The sequence below is a fragment of the Dermacentor silvarum genome, chromosome 8 (assembly GCF_013339745.2).
Source record: "Dermacentor silvarum isolate Dsil-2018 chromosome 8, BIME_Dsil_1.4, whole genome shotgun sequence".
Classification (NCBI taxonomy): Eukaryota; Metazoa; Arthropoda; class Arachnida; order Ixodida; family Ixodidae; genus Dermacentor; species Dermacentor silvarum.
This window is the reverse complement of record NC_051161.1, coordinates 178261276-178287188: the sequence shown is the minus strand read 5'-3', so window position 1 is coordinate 178287188 and position 25913 is coordinate 178261276. Positions and strand designations below refer to the sequence as shown.

The 25913-nt window shown below is 48.0% G+C and overlaps 1 protein-coding gene and 1 long non-coding RNA gene across 5 annotated transcripts in view; both read left to right on the top strand.

Moving 5' to 3' along the window:
* LOC119462597 (solute carrier family 41 member 1) overlaps window positions 1-25913 on the top strand; it is a 540896-nt gene that overhangs the window by 321508 nt on the left and 193475 nt on the right. For all 4 annotated transcript variants that reach the window (XM_049672773.1, XM_049672774.1, XM_049672771.1 and 1 more), the window contains one exon: window positions 22528-22662. In XM_049672773.1, coding sequence (XP_049528730.1) covers window positions 22528-22662 — 135 coding nt within the window. The remainder of the gene's footprint in view (window positions 1-22527; window positions 22663-25913) is intronic.
* LOC125947640 (uncharacterized) lies at window positions 16637-19003 on the top strand. Its single transcript, XR_007468464.1, has 3 exons — window positions 16637-16928; window positions 18008-18284; window positions 18839-19003. It is a non-coding gene; the product is annotated as an uncharacterized LOC125947640 (long non-coding RNA).

The following is a 25913-nucleotide window of genomic DNA, read 5'->3' as shown; positions in this document are numbered from 1 at the left end:
TTCACTTGATAAAACCACAGTTAGGTTTCTGGCCCCCCGTAACGAAAACACGAGAACTGATGTCCTGTTCTGTCGAGTAAGAATAGGACATACGTATGGCACCCACAATTGTTTGCTTACTGGTAATGAACCGCCAACCTGTGGTAGATGTGGTGAGAGGCTGACCGTCCTCCATGTCCTCGTGGAGTGTCGGGAAGCCGAAACAGAGAGAAAGAAATATTTTCCTCAAGCGTACCGGTATCATGTGCCTCTTCATCCCATCATGTTTCTTGGTGAAGAACCACTTTTTAACGCCAAAGCAGTCGTCGATTTCTTGAACGATGTGGTCCTGCATGTTATTAGCCCGTTAAGGTTGTAGCACATCCTCTCTACAGAGGATGCCGCTGTGATAGTAGTTTTTTATAATACATGCCTCCAGGCCCTTGTGGTTCACGGGCTCTCTTTAGGCAGTAGTGCTTCTTGCCAATTACTGCATCTTAAATATTTTAAATACCGTGTCATTCTTTCTCAGTGCATTCTTCATTTCATAGTACGCCTCATGAGTCATTGCCATGATTTTAGTACATGTATATTTTACGCACTTTACAGCGATTATTTTTAGGCCCCTTTACAGCCACGCTTCATCTACTTCTCAGAATTCATCGCTCCACTGCACACTCACAAACACTGGCATGGCGCTCTTTGGTCATAACTGGCCCTTGCGCCATAAAACACCACACATCATCATCATCATGAAGTGTTGAAGAACAGGTCGTGACGCCAGCAGAAACTTCAACTGACGAAAAGAAGAATCGCACTCCGGAGTCCACTCAAAGGGGATGTCCTTTCGTAGCAGACATGTCAGCGGATTCGCGACGTCGGCAAACTTAGGGATAATGCGGCGGAAGTAGGAACAAAGCCCCAGAAAACTGCGGAGCTCCTTGACAGAGCGTGGTGCACTAAACGCTTCAACGGCGGCTGTCTTCTTGGGATCAGAGCGGATGCCGTCCTTATCGACGAGGTGCCCAAGCACAAGGGTTTGGCGGTCTCCAAAGTGGCATTTCTTTGAGTTTAAAACTAGAACAGCGTTTCTGATGCAGTTCAGGACGATATCCAGACGCTAGTTGTGTTCGCTGAAAGTGCGGCCAAAGATGACGACGTCGTCGAGGTAGCACATGCAGATGTTCCACTTCAACCCGCGCAGAATAGTGTCCATAAATCTCTCGAAAGTTGCCGGAGCGTTTCACAGTCCAAATGGCATCACATTAAATTGAAAGAGTGCGTCAGAGGTTACAAAGGCAGTCTTTTCCTTGTCTTCGGGGTGCATCGGAATTTGCCAATAGCCGGATCGTAAGTCTACTGAGGAAAGGTAAGAGGCAGAATGAAGGCAGTCGATTGCGTCATCAATACGTGGGAGTGGGTACGCGTCCTTTTTTGCTACAGCATTCAATCGGCGATAGTCGACGCAAAATCTCCAAGATCCATCTTTCTTTTTAACAAGAATCACTGGAGCTGTCCACGGACTCGCTGACTCTTGTATGACTCCTTTTTTCATCATTTCATGCACTTGGTCGTTGATAATCTGGCGCTCTGATGGTGAAACGCGATATGGCTTTTGTCTAATCGGATTTGCCAAACCCGAGTTGATGGTATGGCGGGTTCGTGACGCGGGGATTGCAGGTATTTTGTCCTTCTGCGCAAAGTCGAATACCGAGACGTGCTTCGAAAGCACACCCACTAACGTTCGGCGTTTACTCGTGCTGAGAGATTTATTTATCATGGACAAAAGGGCCATTTCCGAACTGTGGCCATCAGGTTTTTCCGGTACTTCTGTAACTTCAGCCACCGATAAATACGCGTGTTCCCGGACGAAGGCTAATTTCAAGCCATCTGGTAGTATCACGGGCTCCGCAGAACAGTTTACGATCCACAAGCCAGCGCGTCTGCCTTTGATCGACACCACACAATGTGGAACCAACACACTCTTCTTCAGACAGTTCATGTGCATCGGTTCTACGGTAGCATCGAAGCTGTCAGAATCGGCGCCGCAACAGACAACGGGAACACAAACGGTAGATGATGCAGGTACGACCGTATCGCCACAAACACATAGTGTTCTTTCGTGATCTACAGGGTTTTCCAGGAGGGCTGACGGCATCCTACCACTTATGAATACCTGCCCTGTGCGGCAGTCAACAGTGGCACCACACTCCCGCAAGACGTCCATGCCAAGAATAACATCATGGGTTGACCGAGGAATAATCACAAACTCTGTCGTAATAACATGGCCTCCCAAAAACATGTCAGCACAACACACACACAATAGACCTTAATCCACCTCAATACACCCTAATCCTCCTTAATACACCTTAATCGACCTTAATCCACCTTATTGGACCTTAATCCACCCTTATCCTCCTTCATGCACGTTATTCGATGTTAATCCACCCTAATCCTCCTTACTACAACTTGATCCACCCTAAGCCACCCTAATCCAACTTAATCCTCTTTAATCGACCCTAGCCCTCCTTATTTTACCTTAATCCACCTTAATCGACCTTAAACCACCTTAATCCAATCCATAATCAGTCATGAATTAACTTTGCTAATCATTAATAGTCTAATATACGCGGCTGGACATCATTTGGCTCGCTTCTGGCCTTCATTTGGTCACGTTACTTTCTGTACCTCAATCGCTCACCTTGAAACATATCCAACTAAGGGTCTCGCCTTAAAATGTGGACTAGCTGGCGCTCATCACCTGCAATACCGCAGGTATACTTCCCACTATTTTTTTTCAGGTCCTGCATTGATTGTATTTAAGTGACTGCCACACACATCGAAGCTATAAATGCTCCTCTAGAAGCTGCTATTCCGATTTTCAGTAGAACAGGCTACGGATCCTAACAATCACGAAAAGTGCGATCGAGAGGCTGTATCTTCGGGTATATTTGTTCAGTGGAAAGCAGAATCTATAATGCTGCATTTGCGATTGAATAACAGTTGACGATGTGGGAGGTGATGGAGTCCCAGCAGAATATTCAGCATTCTCAGGAGAACACCATTTTTATTTTTATGCAACGTGCAAAGTGCCACAACAAAAACGCTAATGAGCAGGACGGAAGGATTGAAAAAATGCGGCATTAGGGGATCCTTTGATATGAGCAATAACAAAGGCGCCTTATCTCGCAAACCATACTGTTCCTTGTCGGAATAAAGTTCTTTCAGCCAATGTTGCGCAACCACGGCTTCTTGCGCAAGCCATCACGCTTTCCTTGCGGTATCGTAAAAACTGCATAACCATCATCAGGCTTCTTGCTGCAGTTATATGCGCAGCAGCACGGCATAGCGCTAGCAGACCGTGCACGAAACAGCGTGCAATGTTAGTGCGCCGTTCTCGCCGAGCCAACCGAGATAAGGCGCAAAATGGCGCGAACGAAAAAGCAAAACACAAGCAAAACGCAAGCTCCGCTCGTTTCCAAGAGCAACGGCAGGGAGACCAATCATCGTGCAGGAAAACGGGCGCAAGACCGTCTGCCGCGGAGGGGACTCGCGAGGGGCGAGGAGGAGGCGACGAGGAGGCGAGGAGGTCGCGCGCCGGCGGCAGAGTATACAAAGAGTGGCAATTTAGGAGCGCACCAACTTGCTTCGCTTTTTCACCAAAATGACGCGCCACAAGCGGAACCGGTCTAAAGCCCCTTGCTTGTTGAGGTCACAGCGCCCCCCACCAAGCAGCGGCGATAGGCAAGAACTAGCCCCGATGCGAAGGCCGTAAGAAGCGAGCGCGCGCGCCAGTTGAGCCCGGCCGTGGCTGTGCAAAGAGAGCTGCACAGTGCGCGTCCTGTGCCGAGTCGCCATATCTCCCAAAAGTGATCGTATTTCCGAATGCAACTATATATTTTCAAGCTGGCAACGCAGAAATGGGCCGACTACGCCGCGCACGCGCTGCCCACGCCGGTCGCTGCCATGCTGGTAGCATGTTTACATTTATCCTGCGGCCAGCGCTGTCCCGGCGTTCGATTTGGAAACTTCGGGCAGCTTTGGGTTGTCTTGGGATCCCAGCCCATGATGTGGCTTCCTATCAGAACCGGAACTAGCTGGCTGCCGTCTGGCTGCCAGCGGGCTGCCAGCGGGCTGCCAGAACTCCGAAAATCAAAGAAGCCCAGCCGCCGCGCCGAAACCCCTCGCACGCCCTCCTCTCCCGCATCTCGAATCGGCGCTTTTCTGAGCGATGATTGGCCCCTCGGGCCGTCGCCTGGGAAACGTGCGCGAAATGACGCTTTGCTTGTGTTTTCATTTTTCGTCGGCGCCATTAGCAGGCCGCCTCCCTCTGTCGGGTGCGACTGTTTTCACAACAAATCCGTGCAGGGGCGGGGCCTCGCCCCGATGACGTATTACCATTTTCTATTTTTTCCCCTCTCTGTTTGGCGGCGCCGTCGCTGTGCGGCGCCTCAGCTCGGATCAGCTCATTCCACGTGAGCAAGAAGTTGGCGCGCGTATCATATTCGCGGCGTGCGTTGTCTTGTTTCGCTTGTGAAAGCGCGGAATGCAACGACGAGCGTGCCTCCTGACCGACAGAAGGTGATCGATAAGTACCTCCCATGGCTACCTGAAGTCAGACGATGAGCTTATGCTTTTTGAGAGGTCCTTGGCTACCATCAACGAGAGGTATGCTGTGCGGACATCAAGAGACCTGAACAAGCCGTCTAAATGTAAGGATGTATTGACTGCTTCTTAATGTTTCGCTCAGCGCGTAGATGTATCATTGAAACACGCAGTAGTAATTTTAACCAGGGACTCAACCCGGCAGAACGACTTGTTTTCAGTTACGGTTAGTACGCAACACTAGACAATTGATTTATCCCGATTCGCCTTTTTGAAGATGGGGTTATCATTGTTCTCGATACCGGATCAGAGTTCCCCTGGCACCGATTTAATTCGGTTTGAGTGGAGTATTGTTCTGGTTACCGCGACATGGCCCGATCCTCAGAAATTCTGATAAACGTAAAAATAACTGAACTGTTATTTTTCGGTTTCAGTCATGATTAGAACCGCGCATGCAAGCTAATTGTGACTTTAAAAAAATGAGAAAGTCTGCCCCTGTGCTCTTTACATAAATGCTTCAGAGCTGCGCTTGGGCGTTTGTTTTGTAAGCATCTGCGCATGTCTTTTTTAACATTGAAAAAGCAATCGTCCGCAACACGCGCAACACGAGACACGGATTGCGGTGGGGCTGGACTATGGTGGCTAGAAGGGCCACCATGGACTCCATGGACTCCATGTCGTGACACGGCCGTGTGTGCCATGCGTGGTCCTGCTTGCTGCAAGGCATAGGCCTGATATTGAACTGTTCAATGTTAAAAAAATAAATTTTCAATGAATTGAATTTAATTCAATGTTCAATGAGTGTATTCAATGAATGTATTGAATTCAATGTAAAAAAACATGCGCAGATGCTTACAAAACAAACGCCCAAGCGCAGCTCTGAAGCATTTATGTAAAGAGCACAGGGGCAGACTTTCTCATTTTTTAAAGTCACATTTAGCTTGCATGCGCGGTTCTAATCATGACTGAAACCGAAAAATAACAGTTCAGTTATTTTTATTTTATGAATAAATCACTTGTCTAGTGTTGCACACTAACCGTAACTGAAAACAAGTCGTTCTGACGGGTTGAGTCCCTGGTTAAAATTTCTACTGCGTTTTTCAATGATACATCTACACGCAGAGCGAGACATTAAGAAGCAGTCGATACATCCTTACATTTAGACGGCTTGTTCAGGTCTCTTGATATCCGCACAACATACCTCTCGTTGTCAAGGACCTCTCAAAAAGCTTAAGCTCATCATCTGTAGCCATCGGAGTAGCCGTCTTCATGATGATGTAACCCTTGGAGGTACTTTTCGATCACCTTCTGTCGGTCAGGAGGCTCGCTCATCGTTGCATGCCGCGCTTTCACAAGCGAAGCAAAACAACGCACGCCGCGAATATGATACGCGCGCCAACTTCTTGCTCACGTGGAATGAGCTGATCCGAACTGAGGTGCCGCACACCGACCGCGCCGCCAAACAGAGAGGGAAAAAAAGAAAATGGTAATACGTCATCGAGGCGAGGCCCCGCCCCTGCACGGATTTGTTGTGAAAACAGTCGCACCCCCCTCTGTCGCGAGTAAAGCTCCGTCGGGGTATACGAAGGGTACGCTCTGAGTCTTGAACGTCTGCTTTTTGCGTGGTTTTTGTTATGACCGGGTGCACACATCAAGTGCGGAAGCAAGAGTATGGGGATGCGTGCCACGGTATCCAGAATACGGAATAATATTCGAATCCGTTCTATTGATACTGATGCGTATGGTTGTAAGGCAGCATGTGTCCAGGGGTTCACAAGTTTCTTCTACAACTGCGTTTTACCTAACAGCTTTTATTTCCCTATGCCTTCCTTTATTCTCCCGCACGCTTCTCGTCCAAAGCTTCAGGAGGCACCTCAAATGAAAATTGCACCTGAGCAGTTGTGAGTTGTCGTTTTATTGCGGTTATGTACTCGATGCTCCTGTTACATCGTAGGCCGGACAGCGCGCTTGACGCAGGCGAGGCAGACACAAGCTGACAAGCTGGAAGAATGGACGTTTATTTCCAGTCCACGCCGAAATATAAAGACAGGTTAAGGAAGGAGGGGAACGGAAACAAAGTAAGAAAACATAAGATAGCCACCTAGAATGGCACGTGTAGCGGTCGACTTCATCTGAGATATGATAAGAACACTGCAGTTATAACAGCTTCAGACTGGTACTCCGGATTCGAAATTTGTTTTGGCAGTGCTGGATATTTTCTACCAGTACCTGAACAAACAGGCAAGGTGTCAAAACCCTGCAGTTCCCTTTCGGCCGGTGCTGTCAGCCTTTTCTGCTTCTACTAGCAGTTTTACGGGTGAATCAGTAAGAAAATAGTTTGTATGAATAAACCGAAAAATCCGCAAAGGAGGACCAAAACATAGCTGAACGGATCTTTGAACATGTTTTAACATATGTATATACACCTGCTTAAACCGATGATGGCCTTGGCTCCACCGTCGCGACACTACAACGCCAGCGCTCTTCTGATATCTAGCGTCATATAAGAAGGGAAAAATAATGCCTGTTCACGCGAGCCTTAAGGTTATCTGCGAACAAGGGGAGGAAACTTCTGGAGTTTTACGTGCCAAAACCAGTTCTGATTATGAGGCACGCCGTAGTGGAGGGCTCCGGATTAATTTCACTACCTGGGGTTCTTTAACGTGCAGTACAATGCAAGCACACGGGCGTTTTTGCATTTCGGCTCCATCGAAATGCGGCCGCCGCGGCCGGGATTCGATCCCGCGACCTTGTGCTCAGAAGCGCAACGCCTTAGCTAACTGAGCAACCGCGGCGGGTCAAGGGGAGGAAACTGAGGCTCAAGTTATGACATGCACATGAAGGACACCATCAGTCGCGAAACCAAGGCAAGCATAGGGGAGAATGTAGAAGAAAAAAAAATGTCACAGTTTCGCCCTAAGGGCGAAGCAATGAACGCGATAGCAACACAGCAATGTCATACGAAGTAAGGTGAGCGGCTTTGGTAGCAATATGAATTGTAGTAAACATGAGCTGATTAAGTAAGCAGGTGTGCTGCGGCGTAAGTAGACCGACATGAAGAGAGACTCGATGACCACGAGAAGGCGCGTGTGAAACGGTGGTGTTGATGAGAAGCGCTTCCCGTGGGCAGCGCGTGCGAAGGGACACACCTGTAGCGCTGCACTGCCGATCCGGGCAGCATTGCGTGTGTAGCGTGCGTTGGAAAATGTGGCCCGACTATTACGAACTGAATGAACAAGCGTGGTGTGAGCGCGCACAAACACGAAGAGATCACACTGAATGACAGCAGACAACGACTGTCAAAACGCTGGCAGCAAGCATACGCCGCAGCGGGCGAAGGTACGTGCGGTCTATCGCTTCAACGGAAACTGAGCGGCGAATGCACTTAAAGGTCAGAGCCGTGTGGAGATAAGAGACGGTGCGAGCGAGCGACGAGCGCGGTTGTTGGCAGAGAAGTGCGCCCCCCCCTTGCTCCCTCCGGCGCTGGCTTCCTGCTTCCTTGCTTGCGCGTGGGAGATTGAGTGCGTTCGCTCTCCGTGATAGCGCGCGTCTCCGCACGCTTCCTCTCGGGCATACGGCGCGCGGCGAAGATTTTATCTATAGGGAACCTCACGGCGACGGCGACGGCGACGACGACGGCGACGCCGACAGCAGAAATCCGGTTCAAGTGTCCATATAATTGCTATCGCAATAAAAACAACCATGCGCCGCCGGTGGGATCCGACCCACGACCTCGGAATTTCGCGACCAACTGAGCTACGTCGACTGCTGTCCAATGTTCAACTTTTTGGGGTATTTATGTCTAGTGTAAGCTAATCTCGAGAGTGTTGACGAGCGCCACCATAGCGGCGGACGTAGTACGTCCTGTATTACTGTGGGTGTCACGTGGACCGTGATCGAACCTTCGAATCAATTATTTCTTTCATAAATGATTACACAGTCAATTTCGAAGTATTTAGCACCACAACTTTAAAAAAAAGGTAGAAAAACTCCCCGTTGCTTGCCTTGGTTTCACCGACTGTTGGTATCCTTCACAGGTGATCCGAGTTACACTGAAATATATTTTGAAAAATATTTCCAGGTTCATGACCTCGGTAATGTAGAAACTGGTACAAATTATTTCCTTCCAGCTATCAATGACAAAATGACTACTTCCTCTATAGCCAGGCTTTACAGCACTAAATATTGATTTGAGATGGGTATCTGAAGGCCTCCTAAAGTGCCATCGAGGAACTAGCCTAGATACTTCATCCAGGGAACGTAATATTTCCATAACTTAATCTAATTATCCCGTTAGCATCAGTAATCATCCAGAGATTTCAAGTCAAACCCCTTGGCCAGGCCACTTCTCCAAATGGACGGTAAAATTGGCTCGCCCTCGAGATCATGCAAAAAATGTTATTGTCTTTCAAACAGCTGCGATTTTTTTTTGTTGAATTAATAAAGCAGCTACATGGAAATCACTCCGAGGCACCAAGCAACTATTCTGCCTCTAAAATCACTCGGGAGCAGCTTCATAAACAGCAGCATTTCTGCGAAAATCCTGCACTAGATAAAATCTGCATACTTCAACGTTTTATCACTGGCTTTACTCAACAATAAAATATCACAAAAAAACTGACGTTTCGCCACCTATGCGGGTGGAATCAATCAATCAATCAATCATTTTATTATTATAAATTAATACAGTTACAAAGTAATAGTACTACAGAAGGAGGTCCCAAAGTAAAAACTGTTAGTACATGGATAAAAATTTAGAGCATACGATTAGCAACTAAGGTAAGAATAGCGGGAAAATACAAATCAATATAACCAATGTAAATGAATAAAAAATATATCACATCACCTAAGGCTTGCGATTATGGAAAAATGCAAATAAACAAAATAGCAGTAATTAATCAATCATCCGGTAGTTGAAGATTACACAGAAAAGAGCAACAATAATTCTACATTGAAATAGATATGTAATTTCAAACATAAGAATAATTGAATAGGAATATAATGATTATATAACATCAACCATGCGCAATCCAACACAGCAACAAAATTAATGTATATACAGCTAATAATATAGGAACACAAACCGAGAAAAACAATAAAAAGTTGATAAACCATAATGTATGCGCATATATACATATATATATATATACTCGCACACATACACATATATGTATTATTTAACGTATGTTGCTAGTAAAAATTGTTTTAGAAGACGACGGAAACAGTGTAGCGAAGGGCTTGATTTAATATTTGACGGCAGAGAATTCCAAAACTAAATTGCAGAAAAGAAGGCTGTCATTTTACCGTAGTTAGTGTTTACTTTTGGAAGCAAGAGGTTATTATTTTCAGAAAACCGTGTGTTATTTGTATTGTAAAGTAGCGTTTGGGGGAGTAGCTCAGTAGGAATGTCACAGTTTCTACTTCTAAACAATAAAAGACCTAGTTTGAGTTGAAATGTGCAGGTTAATGGTAGAATTTCAAGAGTGCGAAAAATGGGTGGCGCTGATGCGGTGAATGAACTATGGGCAATTATTCGGACTGCCCGGTTCTGAAGGTGATTGAGGGTGATTGGTTAATAGTGTCGAAATCTTTAGTTAAATCAGCAAATACCGCCCCTGCCCATAGCCCATTATCGATAAACTGCTTTATGCTGTCAGTTAGTTTTATCAACGCTGATTCGGTTGAGAAGTTAGCACGAAAACCAAACGGCTTAGGTGTCAAAAGGCTAAATTTTGTTAGGTAGTTTGTTAGGTGTGTGGGGTATGTGTTGCCCCATGATGAAATACAGTAAGTAAGGTGACTGGTAATGAAAGCATAGTAAAGCGATTTTAGAATATGTTGCTGAAAAAAATGGCTTGTTCGAATGAGCACGCGGATGCCAAAAGCAATCTTCTTAATAAGAGAATTTATGCGAATGTTGTATTTAAGTTGAGAGTCTAATGTAACACCTAGAAAAGTAATACAATTAGAGGGAGTAATGACGCAGTTGTCGATGTATAGTGCAGGGGTTATTGTAAGCGTTTTTTTGGGACGAGTGAAACAACATGAACTTTGTTTTAACAGGGTTTACATTTAACAAGTTATCCTTACACCAAGAAACAAGATTCGTGACATCGGCGTTTAACTTTCTTAGTAGACTGTTAACGTCTTTATCACTAATGAATATCGTTGTATCATCAGCATAAAGGATGCAGTCAGAAGAATTAAGTAATGATGGTAAGTCATTAATGTAGATAAGGAATAATAGAGGACCCAGAATTGATCATTGTGGAACGCTCTGGTTAGTTGTTATTGGAGATGATAAAACACTTCCGTAACTAACAACCTGGGTTCTATTAGTAAGGTAGCTTTTCAAAAGGACTAAAGCAGGCCCACAAATTCCGAGGGATTCAAGTTTAGCATACAAAATGGGATGGTTAATAGTGTCGAAAGCTTTAGTTAAATCAACAAATACCGCCCCTGCCCATAGCCCATTATCGATAAACTGCTTTATGCTGTCAGTTAGTTTTATCAACGCTGATTCGGTTGAGAAGTTAGCACGAAAACCAAACGGCTTAGGTGTCAAAAGGCTAAATTTTGTTAGGTAGTTTGTTAGGCGATTAACAATGAGCTTCTCAATCACTTTGCTGAAAAATGGGAGGATGGTAATAGGGCGATAATTAGAAAAAACATTTCGATCTCCCTTTTTAAATACAGGTGTTACTTTTCCTTGTTTGAGACTCGTTGTAAAAACGCCGGTACGAAATGCAGTGTTAATAATATCAGAAAGAACAAAAGATAACTCACGAGCAACAAGTTTGATTTTAGATGGATAAATCGAATCTAGGCCACAGCCTGTGGTCTTCAGACTTATTATAGTGCGAAGAACTTCATCTGGTGAAGTGGGTTTTAGGAAAAAGGACTGAGGCGAGCGCGACAACCTAGGCAAGTTAGTGACAACGGATGCAGGGCTCTTGAAAAATGATTCATTAAAAGAATTGGCGACAGCTATAGGATTAGTTATAGTGCTCGTGCCGTCCGTAAATTCTGTTACAAGCGCCTCCTGTTGATTTAGATTTAAAAATTCTTGTATTACGTTCCAATTCTTTCTGCAGTCATTCCCATTTTCTAGCACTTTATTTTGGTAGTAGGTTCATTTAGCCTGTTTCAGTAAGACGGTGAGTTTGTGAATACAATTTAAAACGGGCCCTTAGGGCGAGGTTAAATGGCTGTAGTTTTACTTTTTTGTAAATATTATCTTTTTTATTTATACTGCGCAGTAGGCCTCTAGTGATCCACCGGTTTCTGGGGGTAGAATACCAACGAGATATGGAGGATACAGACGTACATGAGTTTATGATATATGTTAGTTTCTCGGTCAAATTAATGATTGCTTTGGTAACACATGACTCTTCAGATAACGGCCCCCAGTCAGAGCGGGATACCATATCCACAAATTTCACAGAATCAAAAGAACACTTATTAACCATTTAATTTTTACATTTATTTTGAGTATTCAATAAGAGAAAAACCAGATAATGGTCCGTAAGATTAAAATTCACCATACCAGGTTTTTGATCAGACATGACGTTACTGAGTATGTGGTCAATAAGCGTATTCCGACCGGAAGGAGCACATCGCGTCGGAGAATCCAGTAGAGAATCCAAACCATGTCCAATGAAGCACTTAGAGTACTTTACACAGGAACTATCGTTGATATTTATGATGTTAATGGTAATGTCCCCTACAATAATTACCTTATAATTTTTCGTAACAAACGAGTCGAGTATACTATCAAGTTCACCACAAAAGTCATCGTAAGATGATGATGGGGAACGGTAAATTGAACCAATGATAGTTATTTTGTTAGACGGAAGAAAGTCATCGTCAAATTCAAGCCAAACTGATTCGCATTTAGCCATGGAAAATGTGATATCAGCACGCCGTTTATATGATAATGTGTTAGAAATAAATATAGCCGATCCACCGTGGCAGTCAGCCAGACGATGAGAAAATTCTGTTTGATAGCCCGGTATGGAAAATACGTTATCATCAGCTGCAGATAGCCATGTTTCTGATAGACATATGAGTGAGAAGTGGTGATTGGTTAAAGTAAGAAAATTAACCATATCATCAAAATTTTTTGGCAAGCTTCGGACGTTAAAATGTATGATGGAAATGCGAAAAGTGGACGAACAACTAAGAAGTTGCTTCAGCTCGTTAACAGTGTGTGACGCCATGCTGGTTCACAATCAACAAGGCATGCGATAGTGCTTTTACGTAAAAATGGCCAGATCATCGACTCCAGAGATGCGGTACACTCGACTGTCTGTAGACTTTCTTGCTTTGATACGGCAGTTGTCGACCCAAAGGAACTGCCACTGCTTTTCTTTCTTGAGAGCCAGTGCTTGAGCAAACAGCCGCTTGTTCTCCGGAGTCAGGTGATCGTTCACGAATATGGGCTTATCCTGATTCGTTATGCCAATGGACCTGGTTGACATGCGCGCCTTCCTAGCCTTTGTAGCAAATTCAGCCTTCTTTTGTCGAGAACAGAAACGCGCAATAATGTTCGGGCCACCTTTAACAGGGACCCTGTGCACAACATCAATCTCTGCAGGACTCACGGAACAAGCAATTTTTTCTGCAATCTCTTGCAGAATTTCTTCACAGCTCTCGCCCTTTGTTTCCGGCACACCCTTGATTTCCACATTGTTCATGCGCGAGTATTGTTGCAATTCAGCAACCTGTTTTGTTAGCTGCTCGTTCGTTCGCGAGAGCTCCTTATTTTCTTTCACTAGAACTTCCTGCTTAGTCTTCATTGTTTCAAAAAATTCGTTAAATAGGGCGACGCTGTTACGCAACTCTCCAACTTCCTTTCGCAATGCATCCAAATCTCTAGTTAGCTCAGCACAAGTTGGCATCTTGAAGTGGCAGCAGTGGGTGCGTCAAGAAAATATGAAATTAAATTACTATGCAGTGATGCAAATGCAACCAACCTGCGTAGGTAACAGGAAACGATCAGCGGAAGGTTGCGTTGCCGCCACCTCAGCTGCCAAGTGAAGAATTCCGCGGTGATCCCAGCTTATATAGCTTCCAGTTGCTGATGGTTCCTGGCAGTGGCGTAGCCAGGGGGGGGGGGGGGGGTTGAGGGGGTTCAAACCCCCCCCGAAATTTTTTCCGCAACCCCCCCCCCCCCCCCCCACTTACCCGCCCTTCGTTTTCGTCGCTTCGCGCTGACATAATTCATGAAACCGGTGCTACTATCACAATTTCATTCCTGGGCGCTTCCGTTTGGTTGGTAAATTTACAGCGAATCATGTCTACATATGGAAAAAAACTGTCACGGTGTTTGTCAAGGCTTTGACACTCTGTGAAGTTTTGGGCGAGAATGTGGCGGCCGCATTCTGAAGCAACAAATGTGCAACAAATGAAGCAACAAATGCGGCAGCCGCATTTTAGATGATGGCGAAAACGGCCCGTTTACATAGATTTAGGTGCACGTTAAAGACCCCAGGTGGTCGAAATCTCCGGTATACATTTCCGCCGCTTCCCTTCAGGTGCCGGTTAGGCCGGGCTCGCGCAGGATCTTAGGCAACGTTCACACTTGGTCTCGAAGCTGTAGGAAGCGGCGAAATCTTGCAAAAATCCGCCCGCCTAGGCGGCAAAACAGGCAGAAAAACAGGCTGCGAGCCAAATCAGTCTCGGGCCGATTTTTTCGCCATGGCGAAGCGGAAACGCGGCGGAAAGTCGTTCTGCTTCACTGCAAGCTACACTAGCATGTAAACAACCGGTCGTAAAATTGAACATGGCACCAGAAGTGTAGGCTGTGTGCTGATCGACGCGATCAAGAACCAGCCCTTGCTCTACGACAAGAGTGGCACTAAAACGTACTGTCGGCAATACTCGCGATAGTATTCAACGTCGCGCGACCGGAGGTGCGGCAACGAAGCCTTGGCGTGACCCAACTTCTCGCGCTTTTGCAAAGCCAGGCGAACCCACCACCGCCGTTTCCGAGGTGTCCGCGTCTTCCGTTTATTCATTGTCCATTTCTAGAAAACAAGTAGGTAGAAGTATAAAAGCCATTTCTTCTTCCACTTCCACGGCAGACAATAGTTGGGCAGATTCCTCGTTGGCGCTCCATAATTATCCTCGCACGTGTACGGTATGTTGCAGAAGTCGCGGGGTGCTTTCTCGTCACGTTACATGGGCTTGCCAAAAACCAAAGGTAGCGCCAGTACACAAAACACCAACACCGGAGCAGTGGGAGGCTGCGCTTTCCTGCTCGAAGCCTGAAGAACAGCTCAAGCTGATCGACAGAGCTCGCAAGATGGCAAAGGCCACAGGGGCCCTGGACTGAGGGCCCCTGTGGCCTTCAGTCCACGCCGGGAAAACTCCTTTGTAAAAATAAAGTTTTTCATTCATTTCATTCATTCTCGTCGCGACGATAGATTGGGAGCGTAGGTCTCACGTAGGACGCGCAGGCTTTGGCGAGCCCCAACACAAGGGCCAGCCCGGGTTTGAGCTGTGGTGTTCCCGTTGCCCCTTTGGTGTCCTGGAGGCGCCGACAATACGAAATGATGAAATGTTATTACAAATTGTAAATAAAAGCTATTAAAGAAATATTCTCACGCCTAGGCACCAACCTGTGACTCAGCGCTACCGCGCCCGTCTGCGGAGAATTACGGAACGCCAACGAGGAATTTACCGAAGGTCGCAGATGACACGCGAAGTTGCGTAAAATGATCACTTTTGATGACGGTACGTGGGTCAAAGAATGAACATAGCGCTCGACATAATCCGATAATGAGCGCCACCACGCCGACAAACGTACGCAGACTAGATGGATCTGGACGAAAACGGCAGCGGCGGCCGCGGCGGTAACAAAACAAATGTAAACAACTTGGACAGGCGCGGAAAAATTTTCCGGCCGCTTTGGCCTTTCCGCCCGCTTGCCGCTTCCCAAGTGTGAACGTAGGCTTAGTCTGCGCGAGAAACGTCTCTTGTTTGCGATTGCGCCCCTATAGGGAAGGCTGGTAATTACTGTTGTGTGGTTGAATCCCAAACCAGCAATTACGGAAGGCTGGTAGTTGCTGTTTTGTTGTGGAATCCCAAACCAGCAATGTACACACGAAGGGGTTGATGACAGCAGTGGAATTCCACCGACTCGCAACAGAATGCACGAAACAGAAAGCCGACAAGCATGAATTACTGCTGTGCGCAGTACAGCGTAAGTGAACTCTTGTTGCAGGTGCTGACAGTTCTCGTCGGAGTTCACGCGTCCTGAGAAATTGATTATGTGCACTATGCACTGAACAAGACCGGATTTCATTCCTGCATCACTAGTACACCAATCAGTCGAGATTCTGTGAGGTACAAGGCCGCTTCCTGTTTGCACCGGCCTAAGTGAAGCAGAAATGAGTTGCACGCAGTACTTAAAATGCGTACACGTGCCATATCTATGGTGTGCGGTGAAATATTCTGTACAATTCTGAATCTGTTGACGTAAAGGCAAATGACGCCTGCACGCTCGCACACAACGGAAGACACAGCGGCCCATGCACTTGCCGCAGGAAATGCAACCCTTTCGTATGAGGGAGCAGGGCGACGAAAGCTTCGAAAGAAAAAAGAGCCTTACGCTTTTTTGCGCGTATTTAGGTTTTCTAGCGCAAAGACGCAGCGAACAAGCTTTTTCTATGGGAATAGGTATAGCCTGGTCACACGTGCATTTTCACGCGTATAGCCGTCCTTGACTTGTGAAACGCACTTCGCCCCGACGAAGACGACGCCATCTACGCGTAACGGAGATCAACGATTAACGATGTCTTCTCCGATCTCGGGCGGGTCGTCTCAATGATGCGTTTTCGAGACTGGTCTGCTGATGTCTTTGATATACATGTATAGAGTGTGCTGAAACTACCGACATTTATTATCGATCACGTGACCTAGAGGAAACCAGAAGCTTACCCCCTCCCCCGGTTCGGGCCGGTGAGGAAACCAGAAGCTTACCCCCCTCCCCCGGTCGGGCCGGTGAACCCCCCCCCCGAAAAAAATTTCTGGCTACGCCCCTGGTTCCTGGAGAGATGGACAGGTGGCGTTCGTCACAGGCGGCACGTGGCGCTCTGATGACAAAGCCAGTCCTCTTCTATCTTCGTGCAAGGCACACACGCCTAAAGTATTGTCAGTAGATAAAGCGCTGCCGCTGGTTAGCGGTATACTGCGCCGGATCCGTAGGAACCTGCGTAGGTAACAGGAAACGATCAGCGGAAGGTTGCGTTGCCGCCACCTCAGCTGCCAAGTGAAGAATTCCGCGGTGATCCCAGCTTATATAGCTTCCAGTTGCTGATGGTTCCTGGAGAGATGGACAGGTGGCGTTCGTCACAGGCGGCACGTGGCGCCTTGATGACAAAGCCAGTCCTCTTCTATCTTCGTGCAAGGCACACACGCCTAAAGTATTGTCAGTAGATAAAGCGCTGCCGCTGGTTAGCGGTATACTGCGCCGGATCCGTAGGAACCTGCGTAGGTAACAGGAAACGATCAGCGGAAGGTTGCGTTGCCGCCACCTCAGCTGCCAAGTGAAAAATTCCGCGGTGATCCCAGCTTATATAGCTTCCAGTTGCTGATGGTTCCTGGAGAGATGGACAGGTGGCGTTCGTCACAGGCGGCACGTGGCGCCTTGATGACAAAGCCAGTCCTCTTCTATCTTCGTGCAAGGCACACACGCCTAAAGTAAAAAATAAATTATGGGGTTTTACGTGCCAAAACCAGTTCTGATTATGAGGCACGCCGTAGTGGGGGACTCCGGAAATTTGGACCACCTGGGGTTCTTTAACGTGCACCTAAATCTAAGTACACGGGTGTTTTCGCATTTCGCCCCCATCGAAATGCGGCCGCCGTGGCCGGGATTCGATCCCGCGACCTCGTGCTCAGCAGCCTAACACCCTAGCCACTGAGCAACCACGGCGGGTACGCCTAAAGTATTGTCAGTAGATAAAGCGCTGCCGCTGGTTAGCGGTATACTGCGCCGGATCCGTAGGAACCTGCGTAGGTAACAGGAAACGATCAGCGGAAGGTTGCGTTGCCGCCACCTCAGCTGCCAAGTGAAGAATTCCGTGGTGATCCCAGCTTATATAGCTTCCAGTTGCCGATGGTTCCTGGAGAGATGGACAGGTGGCGTTCGTCACAGGCGGCACGTGGCGCCTTGATGACAAAGCCAGTCCTCTTCTATCTTCGTGCAAGGCACACACGCCTAAAGTATTGTCAGTAGATAAAGCGCTGCCGCTGGTTAGCGGTATACTGCGCCGGATCCGTAGGAACCTGCGTAGGTAACAGGAAACGATCAGCGGAAGGTTGCGTTGCCGCCACCTCAGCTGCCAAGTGAAGAATTCCGCGGTGATCCCAGCTTATATAGCTTCCAGTTGCCGATGGTTCCTGGAGAGATGGACAGGTGGCGTTCGTCACAGGCGGCACGTGGCGCTCTGATGACAAAGCCAGTCCTCTTCTATCTTCGTGCAAGGCACACACGCCTAAAGTATTGTCAGTAGATAAAGCGCTGCCGCTGGTTAGCGGTATACTGCGCCGGATCCGTAGGAACCTGCGTAGGTAACAGGAAACGATCAGCGGAAGGTTGCGTTGCCGCCACCTCAGCTGCCAAGTGAAGAATTCCGCGGTGATCCCAGCTTATATAGCTTCCAGTTGCTGATGGTTCCTGGAGAGATGGACAGGTGGCGTTCGTCACAGGCGGCACGTGGCGCCTTGATGACAAAGCCAGTCCTCTTCTATCTTCGTGCAAGGCACACACGCCTAAAGTATTGTCAGTAGATAAAGCGCTGCCGCTGGTTAGCGGTATACTGCGCCGGATCCGTAGGAACCTGCGTAGGTAACAGGAAACGATCAGCGGAAGGTTGCGTTGCCGCCACCTCAGCTGCCAAGTGAAGAATTCCGCGGTGATCCCAGCTTATATAGCTTCCAGTTGCTGATGGTTCCTGGAGAGATGGACAGGTGGCGTTCGTCACAGGCGGCACGTGGCGCCTTGATGACAAAGCCAGTCCTCTTCTATCTTCGTGCAAGGCACACACGCCTAAAGTATTGTCAGTAGATAAAGCGCTGCCGCTGGTTAGCGGTATACTGCGCCGGATCCGTAGGAACCTGCGTAGGTAACAGGAAACGATCAGCGGAAGGTTGCGTTGCCGCCACCTCAGCTGCCAAGTGAAGAATTCCGCGGTGATCCCAGCTTATATAGCTTCCAGTTGCCGATGGTTCCTGGAGAGATGGACAGGTGGCGTTCGTCACAGGCGGCACGTGGCGCTCTGATGACAAAGCCAGTCCTCTTCTATCTTCGTGCAAGGCACACACGCCTAAAGTATTGTCAGTAGATAAATCGCTGCCGCTGGTTAGCGGTATACTGCGCCGGATCCGTAGGAACCTGCGTAGGTAACGATCAGCGGAAGGTTGCGTTGCCGCCACCTCAGCTGCCAAGTGCACAACCAATACACAAATGGATGGGAAAATACATCCTATTTATGTATGATACTGCCGTAAACATCCGGCAGGGGGTCACGGTTAAAATTGCATGCAGATCGACTGCGACGGATAAACCAGGATTCGACAAATTTTCTTGGGCCCCATCGGCGTTCCCGTGCTAACGTGGCTACATTATCAAAATCGAACATGTGTCCTTTTGTTAAACAATGATCCACCAGTTCTGTCTTTCCACGTGTGGCGTGCGTGGCTTTCGTAGCGCCCCTTAAGTGTTCCTTGAGATCGAGTTGCTCATTCATTGTTTGCTTTGACGACAGTGCATCGCAACGAGACAGGAGCATACGTACCACAGCATGTTTGTGTTCTGTAGGGTAGTGAGAGTCAAAACTCAGCACACTCCCGCTATCGCAAGATTTGCGATAGAAAGCCGCACTTCTCTCACTGTCGATGACATCATGATTCTGCTTAGGTTCTGCTTGAAACAAACATATTTCACGTTTGCAGGAACCATATATCACCATATAGAAGGCGTCCCGATGGGCAGTCCTGTTTCTGTAATCGTGGCTGATCTGTTAATGCAACACGTGGAAACGACTGTGATGACGTCCTTGCCCTTCCCTGTCAAAATTTACTGTCGCTATGTAGATGACACTTTTGCCATTGTCGAAAAGAAAACCTGCATGCCCTGCATGAGGTGCTTCATTGCCGTCCATCGTTCCATTCAATTTACATGCGAGACGGAGAATAGTGGCAGCCTAGCCTTTCTAGATGTGCTGGTACGTCGGAGCGAAGGAGGTTCAGTGGAGACAGCTGTATATCGCAAATCTTGTGATAGCGGGAGTGTGCTGAGTTTTGACTCCCATCACCCTACAGAACACAAACATGCCTGCCGTGGTACGTACGCTCCTGTCTCGTTGCGATGCACTGTCGTCAGCGCATACATTGAAGGAGCAAGAATTAACAAATGTTGCCGCTCTTTTGCAAAAACGGAGTTAATCTCAGCGCTTTGTCAGTGATACGCGACGCCGCATGCAGAGATCCCGCGAAAGCAAGGCCGAAAAGCCGGCTTCCTTTGTGTGTATTCCGTATGTCCGCGGTGTATCAGACGCAGTGCGCAGGGCTTTACGGCCTTTGGGTGTTCGAACTGTATTACAACCCTCGTACACATTGGCAAACGTGTTCCCGAAGCCAAAGGACCGCACACCTCTGGACAAACAAAGTGGTGTCGTGTACAAGGTCAACTGCTCGGACTGTGGTGCCAGCTACAATGGCGAGACGGGGCGGCGACGTCGCACTCAATCTCAAGGAACACTTAAGGGGCGCTACGAAAGCCACGCACGCCACACGTGCAAAGACAGAACTGGTGGATCATTGTTTAACAAAAGGACACATGTTCGATTTTGATAATGTAGCCACGTTAGCACGGGCACACTGATGGGGCCCAAGGAAATTTGTGGAACCATGGTTTATCCGTCGCAATCAATCTGCATGCAATTCTAGCCGTGGCCCCCTGCCGATTGTATACGGAAGTATCATACATAAATAGGATGTATTTTCCCATTTGTTGACATTGGTGTACTGACGATGCCACCCGCATAGGTGGCGAAACGTCTGTTTTTTGTTATATTTTATGGTTGAGTAAAGCCAGTGATAAAACGTTGAAGTATGAGTTCCCCTGGCTTTTGGAACATTTTTTTCATAAAATCTGCATTCAGCATACCGTCAGTGGGGTGGAAATTATTGAGGAATGTACAACAAGATAACGTAAATGTTCTGCCATTAAAACTGTGCGCTATTATTGCGACCGGTATTAAAATGTAAAAGCCTATGCGGGCTATAATAGTACGCAGTTATTGTTCATGCCACAAGCGTTCACACTTAACGCTTTCATTGCGCATACGAGGAGATGCATGGTAGGGTCAAGCCCGTCCCACCACTTTCTCGCGTTTTTACTTTATTGTAGAACGTAAAAAAAGACACATTAACTAAGGCGCGCTCGCGGGCGCCAGCTAACGCATAGGGCCACCGCCCGGACAGTGGCCTTCTCAGCGTGCCGTGCGCAGAGCGCGCAGCCGGCTGGTAAAGGATATTGAGGAGGAAAACGCGGGAGTGGAGGAGAGTCTCAATAGTTTCTAGTTTTTATTGACCCTTTTCGCGGAGCAGTTTGTTCTAGATAAACGAGATGGCGCTTACTGCGGCGCACCATACGTTGCCTCAGCGACAGCGCACGAATACGAAACCATTACCGCTTCTACCTTGATTTTGTGCGATCAGCTGTCGGAAATGCAACTGAGTTTTCGCTAGCACACTCTGCCCCATCCATGCTGGTTTGAATCACGTGGATTGAAGAACGCGCGTGCAGTAGTTGGCAGCAAAAATAGTGACTGACATATTAAGACTCAGTGGCCTTCCTATCCAGGCCCAGTCGCGCAGCTTGTCGCGGTATAGGAATGTATATGGGGCCAAGTTCGCGGACCACTGCTGCAACTGTGTTTCCGGCACTTCGAGATGTGCGTCTTTCAACGAGGATACAGAAATTCGCTCATCCTCCAGCGTTTTATCGCTAACCTTCAAAGAAAGGGCTTCAGCCCCGGTACGTCGGCAAGAGTTAGTACCACTCGTTAAACAATGATAAAGGGAGTAGCGCCGCTTCCTGTCATAGTAGGTTTCACACATAGTATATACACCCATCTATCCCAACCGGCACGGAAACTTACGCCCGCTCTTTTGCCAATGTGTCAAGAAAAAGCGAATGGGCGCACATGTGCGCACATTCGCTTATAAATGCGAATGTGCGCACAATAAATGACGGACTACGATAGCGCACGAATGGTCGAAGCTGAATGTTTCGTGACGGTCCACGAGAGTAAGCGAGTTACTAGCGATAATACATCTTTGCTACAAAGTATTACAGTGTACAGAACAGCTACGTTTCAAGCCTTGTGTGCAGCAAGAACAAACTTAACGAAGCTGAGCACAACCACCAGCGATTAGGCAGAAAATGATCAGACAGTGACAGCACTGAGAAACTTTACTGAGTCAGAAATATAACAAGCCGCTGCTTCAAAAAATTTGCCGAATAAAGAACAAAGAGCAAAACACATTCATCCTGATTCATTTCATGAGCAAAAAGTTTGTAATTCATATTTAGCCTCGCTTTGAAGAGCAAGCACCATATACGCTGCTCGCGCCGTTTGGCCGTAGCTTAATCAGTTCCGAAAGCGCTTTTGCATATTCTCTGAAGCCTTGGCCAAAGCTTCGTGTCGTCCACCCTGTCACCGTCTACAATATCTCCCGAAACAGAGGTTTGCTAAGCCGTACCGGCGTCATACACATTCATTGTAATCACGGAGGCAACGGAGGCAGTTGAAGCAAGCAGTGGGCGCGTCACCACGTGATAAAACATGGCAGCGCCCACGGCATCCCCGCGAAAAGTGCACTCGCGAGGGCGCCCTGCCAGCTCAATACCGCGCGCGCTGCTCGCAGGAGTCAACGGCAACCTGGCGGCCATCCACGCCAGCCGGTTGTCGACGCTGTTCGCCAAGCGCTCCGAGCTCGGCTGGCATCCGGAGGACGACAAGCGCCACTGCGTCGACCCGCTCACGGGACTCTGCGGACGCAGTGAGTACGCTCTGACCATCCAGGCGGTCAAGATTTATTCGTTTAAAACATACTGCAGGCCCCACTGTGTGCCAGCAGCATAAGGTACATCCAAAAAGAAACCATACATAAATGCAAAATCTAAAGCACAATAAGTTTCAACAATGAAATAATTCAATAAGGTGGATAAGACACAGCCAAGAAAGTTAAATTACAAATAAGTAAGAACTAATCAAATGCGCAATAAAATTGCATAACTAAAAACAAGGTACGCATGAAAAACTTAAAACTAATTTAGCCACATATTTTCTCTATTGCAACAGTATACTACATAGATTCCCTTTTTCGGGTAAGTTTCTGCGAGAATTTCAACGAAAAGGAAATGTTGACTTTCCACTATCAATCGGAATGAATATCTAGGATTTTCTAACATTCATTACATTCCATTACATCATGCTAACAAAAGCCGAAGATCACTTACGCAAAGAATGCATACACATGCAGAATGCACCGATAGAATCATAACAACCAGAAACGTGAGAACGCGATCTGAGTGTATCTGCTGTAATCATAGTCCACGCAGGCGCAATACGGCGTTGTGTGCTTTAAATACTGTATAATGATCTGACAATAAACAGGTTTGTACTTCGTGCTCCCGTGTGTCACTTCGCGTCCGCTTCAGATTCGTCCCTGTCACGTCCTACTGAACTTAGCGCAACAACAAAAATGAATGCACACCAACTAGCCCAATTCATAGCTCTTCTAAGTGGAAGCAGTTGACGAACGCGGGAGCACGGCATTCAACAGCACGAGCGCCACCCGGGGGCGCCATCGAGCCAGCTACAGAAGACGACGACGCTCGAGCCAATGCTGATGATGATAGTCTTTTTTTACATGCGGACAGGATCCTGGGTGAACTAGCCCTTAACAGCTTCGCTGTAACAACGAAGATAATCCGCGCTTAAATATCCCACGGACAAAATGGATCTTCTCTTCCAAGAACTCTACAAGGCTTTTCAGCTTCGGGTCTTCTCGTTGCTATTCGGCGAAGGCGTCGGCCCGTATTTTTCCTAGGAAAAAAGTCGCAGTTTCGCCCGAAAGGCGAATCATCGATTGCGATAGCAAATTAGTTGAGAGCTATACGAAGCAAGGATAGTTTAATTTGGGCCGTACAATGTTGTAAACATTCGCTTACTAACTAAATAGACAAGCATGGTGTCACGCGCGCACAGGTAAACTTGAACACATCTCGCTCTATGACCGCGGAAACTCGCTCTGAAAACGCCGGAGTGAGAAAACGCGCCAGCAGCAGTGGGCAAATTGACCTTCGCGCTGTCTCTCGTCTTGCTTCAACGCGAACTAAACGTCGAAAGTACAGCGCATAGGAAGCTGCCGGCACTCGGCGAATGCACTTTGTCCGCATCGCAGATCGCTTTGAAGGTGAGGCCCGCGCGGGCGTGCACTTCTCCCACATCGTAGATCGCTTTCAAGATACGGCGCCCGCGCGGCCGTGCTGAGAGCAAGCAGCTGACAGAACGGAATGCAGCCACATCTCGTCCCTCTCTCTCTCCATCCCCTCGCCCCTGTGCCTCGCGCGCGAGAAACCGCGCGCTTCTGGCCTGCCTTCCTCCGTCGCGTGCGCTACATTGAGCCTCGATGGCAGCCTCACCCTTTCGATCGTACGGTTTCACTCGCACACACAGCGTACGGCGCGCGGCGATAATTTTATCGCCATTGGACTTTATACGGAACCTCACGGCGACGACGACGACGGCAAAAATGCGCTTGGGGTGTCCATATAATTGCTATCGCAATAAAAGTCATCGTCTTGGTCGTCTTGCGGCGGCGGGTCTATGGAGTGCGGGAGAGGCAGTCGGCATCAGAGTGTTTTCGACCGGGCGTGTATATCACGGTGATATCAAATTCTTGTAGTCGGACGCTCCACCGTGCTAGGCGTCTAAAGGGTCTTTTAAGTTGGCTAGCCAACAAAATGCGTGATGGTCGCTTACGACTTTGAACGGCCTACCATATAGTCAAGTCCGGAATTTCGTGATAGCCAAAATTATGGCAAGGTATTCCTTTTCCGTCGTTGAATGATTAACTTCTGCTTTGGACAGCGACCGGCAAGCGTAACATATGAAGCTTTGAAGTCCGTGTTTACTCTGGACTAGGACAGCGCCGAGGCCTACGCTGCTTGCGTCGGTGTGGATTTCGGTATAGGCGTCTTCGTCGAAGAGGGCGGTGTTGTGTCCCAAATCGGCTGGGCGCCTTCTTTCGTTGTTTCCATCGAGGCAGCCATCAGCGCCGCCCAGCCGGCGACAATGCCCGACACCGAACGAGACGGGCAGACAAGCACCCCAACTCGGCAGTGCGCATCAATTTGGGTGCTTCCCCCGATGCGACCCCTTTCATCAGCGGCCGCCTACCTGGCGGCGCGGCCCGACACCGGCAGTGACGCGAGGACAAAGAGGCTCACGTAGAAGCGACCAACCACCACCGCCACCCCTCGTTCGAAGCGGGGATTAGCGCGAAGGCCATTCTCCCGACCCTGGCAAGATCACCGTCGGAGAGCAAGGAACTAAGTCACCTACTTTCGTGGAAGGAGTGTGAACCCCCTGTTTCCGGATTGCCCCATCCTTGCTTCGGAGGTTGACATCAGAGGCGGAGTTCGATAAACAACACGACTCCTCTGATTGGTCGCACCAAGGTCATCCAATTCCCTGGTGTAGGGAACTAGGGAAGACGAACTGCTTAAATGAGGCCTCTCCAGTGCGACTGGGAGAACTCTGACTAAAATCTGACTACTTGTTTCAACTTGTAAATAAACGTTTCTCTTTCGCTCCTATCTAGGACGTACTCATCCCCAGGCCGGGTGGATTCCTGACTTAACTCAACCCCGAGGCGCAACAGCGGGTACTGGTGGTGACTGCAGGCGTCGTTTTAATTTTTCGAATGCCTCGACTTGCGGTGTTTCGACCTAAATTCGGCGTCGGATTTCGCGAGAAGAGTCAGAGGCGCGGCGATGCGGGAGAAGTTCTTGACAATGCACCTAGCATATTAGGCACACAGGTCAAGAAACCTGCGCACTGACTTCTTCTCGATGGGCTGCGGAAAGTTTGCAATGGCAGCTATTCTCTGCCGATAAGGAAGGACTCGTGACTTGCTGATGTTTTCACCCAGGAACATTACTTCATCGTATGCGAAGCGGCATTGCTGCGGCTTTACGCTCAGCCAAGATGATTGATGGCCTCTAGTACTGTCCCAAGGCGCTT